This window comes from Colossoma macropomum, unplaced genomic scaffold (genome assembly GCF_904425465.1).
Source record: "Colossoma macropomum unplaced genomic scaffold, Colossoma_macropomum, whole genome shotgun sequence".
Lineage (NCBI taxonomy): Eukaryota > Metazoa > Chordata > Actinopteri > Characiformes > Serrasalmidae > Colossoma > Colossoma macropomum.
The window spans coordinates 30234162-30237433 of record NW_023494805.1 but is presented as its reverse complement, the minus strand read 5'-3'; the positions used below and the strand labels follow the sequence as shown (position 1 = coordinate 30237433).

Here is a 3272-nt window from a genome sequence, read left to right as displayed (position 1 = left end):
TCCTGTCATCTTAACATGGTGGAAAGCACCAGCACAGCTCGAAGACGTAGGCGAGGGATCCGAAATTAGAGGTCAATGCTCTCTCCATCTGTTTCTGTCCATTAGAAGTCCTAGAGCACCTCTTCCCTCCATAACCTGTTCCTAAGCTGAGCAGTAGAGCAGATCGTACCCACCAGGGTGAGTGAAGGAGGACAGGTTCCAGTTAGTGGTCCAGTCTGTAAGCTGAGCAACAGTGGTTCTCAACTCCAGTCTTGGGGGCTCAGTGCCCTGCACAGTTTCGGCGAGTCCCTGCCACAAACCCACTTGATCCAACTCATGGGGTAATTATCAAGCCTTCAAGAGTTGTTAGAAGATGTTTTCTCTTTAGTCTTGTCCCCCAGTTTTGAATCTAGCCAAGGTAGGCCTCTTAAAATAAAGGTTCCCAAATGGCTCTTGGCTTGGATATATGGTTCTCTGAAAATCCTTTAATTTGAATAGAACCTTCCATCTAAAGTTCTTTTAACTTTAATAAGGTTCTTTATATTTACAAAAATGCTTCTGCAAACTTCTTTAAGGAACCAAAAGTGGTTCTTCCAAGATGTTGCACCAAAAGAGCAAATGAACCCTTTCTGGCACTGTTAATTCTTAAGAGTGTTTGTACCAGTCAGAGAAAAACAAAATAGGACATACTGTTAGAAACGCATGGCCTCCCTAAGCAAGAATCTGTAGCTCTCATTTAAGAGTAACCATGAAGACCAAATAAATTTGGCCACTTTTCAACAAGTACACTCTTAAAAATAAAGGATCCTTAATGGTTCTGGACTTAGCCATGCCAATCTAATCTTTGGTACAGAACCTTTACATTATGTGGAGTGAAAGGTTCTTCACATTTCCACATCTATTTTTCAAAAATGGTTCCTTAAAGAAGCAACGTTCTTTAGAGAAGCAAACATTATTGCTCCAAACAACCCTTTTTTGGCACCTTTATTTTTCAAAGGTGTAGGTGTGATGATTTGGGAGACAGTAAAACAGTGCAGGGCAGTGGGTCCTCGGTGCTGGAGTTGAGAACTCCTGCTTTAGGAAACAGTTTTTTTCCCCCCCAGGTCCCCGTCTTTCCTCTCTATCCTCGTGTAGGGCTCAAACGCGGACGAGCCACAGCCATAGCCGGAGGTCAGTTCATGATGAGCTCCGCTCAGTAGGGGCACGGAGAACAGAGAGGGCGGAGGGACCCCCAGACGGGGCGAAGGAGGTGTTCCCCCGAGAGAAGATAGAGAGAGGCCAAAAGCCCCGCCCCCGCCTGCGCCCGTCACGGCTCCTGGAGGAGTGCTGGCGCTGCTGAGGCCAGGCGAAGAGGAGGCCACTGAGGGGCTGCCTAGCAGAGAACCGTTCCCGGGGTGAGGGGGGGCCAGAAGGGGGTTGGGTGGAGGCGCCGGGACAGACAGTAGGCGGCCCTGCTCCAGCAGCCGCAGAATATTACAGGTGGCCAAAGATTCAGAGGCAGAAGACGAGCGCTTATCCGAGTCCTTTGTCTGATCCTTCTTCTGCTTGGTGCGACGGTTCTGGAACCACACTTTCACCTGTGGAAATGAGGAAGGAGTGATTACACTGACTGAAAGAAAAAAAGAAAATGAAAAATGGACAATGCCTCCAGAGTATTCGATGTAATAGGTGCTTTCAAACAAAAATAAAGCATATATACATTACAGGCCAAACTTCTGGAAGCAACAGCTATTTTTCTTTTTTGATAAATTTTGTAAAACAAAACAGGAAAAAAATGAACAGAAAACAGACAATAATATTTATTAAAATAGAAAAAATGGTGTGACTACACATCTGCAGCAATAGTACAAGCAACTGTCTCTTAATTTGTTTTGCTTCAGGTGATTCGCCTGCAGTGTTTCATTGCAGTTCTAATCAGATCCACCTAATCACATTTAGATGCTCCTGAGGCTTGAGGAGCTGAATCAGGTGTGTAAAATTAGGAGTCTGTAAATTTAAAACTGTCAGTGTAAAGCACTGTTATCAACAGAGATGCTACAGTAAGAGCAACAAAACAGTAGACTATTTTGTGTTGGTTGCCAGTAAATGAATATTTCTGCAACTACTGCTCGCTTCCACACATTGCACCTGAAAAGTACATCTATACTGATTTGTCAGTCAGAAACCACCAGTGGGAAAAATATGCAGGAAGGTGCAGTTCAGGGCCAGGTTTAATTTGAATGCCACTTGGCTGTTCTTAGAGCAGTAAAATACTCTACATTTTTTAAATACTTGCATTATTTGATTGTCATTATTACTTGAGTGATTATTTAACTGCTGTATGTGCCCCAGTGAGGTCATCTTTAAATTATTCATGTATATTGTATTACTCCTGACTCTTAATGTAAAGATTGAACCGTTTTTGGTGAGAGATTCCCACATACTCCATTTCACAGAACATGCTGTAACCTCAGTGTTTGTCCCTGACAGCGTGGGGCACACTGGTCATAAAAGGCACTGAACTCTGCTGAACTCTGCCTGTTCTGCATTTTTAATTAATGCTGTGTGATGGTAACGTATAAAGTGTTTCTGAGGCTGCTGGGATCATCCATGCTCAAAAATGGAGAAAAATCAGAACCATGAAAAATGCATCCCACCCTGACCGAGTTTCTACTGACTGCCTCCTGCTACATTTAACCCTGGGGGGCCATAGAGCTGCAGTTACATACACACTCACACTGTATGTGGACACATGAACTAAAGGCACAGATACACTCAGTCCTGTTAGGTCCATACACCCGTTTTCAAGTGCATACCAACACATATCTTTTTTCACCTTACGCATTTCCAATCTGCCTTAAATCTGCATCACTGTTAAGGTGTTTTTGTCACTAAAAACAACATATACCATTAGAATAAATACAAATAAACATTAATACAATAAAAAGTATGCTTTTTTGCTTTTAAAAACAGTCCTTGATATGTTGGTTAGAAGGACACAGTTTGAAGAACACAAGTTTGGTTTGTGACTTTTTGCTGTACTCCAGCCGTTGCATGAATTTGTTCAAATCCATCAACAGCACTTGATTTAATTTAATGAAGGACTGATTAGCTGAAGCAGGTAACGGATGGTAACTGTAAATACTGCGCTTCCTCAAGGAGAGATGTGAAAATGGTTCATCTAACATAAAATCAAAATGTATTCATAATTTAATTTTAATTAATAATTTCTTATAGAATGAATATGAATAGACACTGCATGTAAGTACATGTAGGTAATTTTCTTAGCTTAATCAGCTTAATCCAAAAACAAA

The 3272-nt window shown here is 42.0% G+C and overlaps 1 protein-coding gene across 1 annotated transcript in view; it reads right to left on the bottom strand.

The window, feature by feature from the left end:
* Positions 1-982: 982 nt before the first annotated feature.
* vax2 (ventral anterior homeobox 2) overlaps positions 983-3272 on the bottom strand; it is a 27093-nt gene continuing 24803 nt past the window's right edge. The window contains exon 3 of the mRNA XM_036596207.1: positions 983-1556. Within this exon, the coding sequence (XP_036452100.1) occupies positions 1056-1556 (501 nt within the window). The 3' untranslated portion in view covers positions 983-1055. The remainder of the gene's footprint in view (positions 1557-3272) is intronic.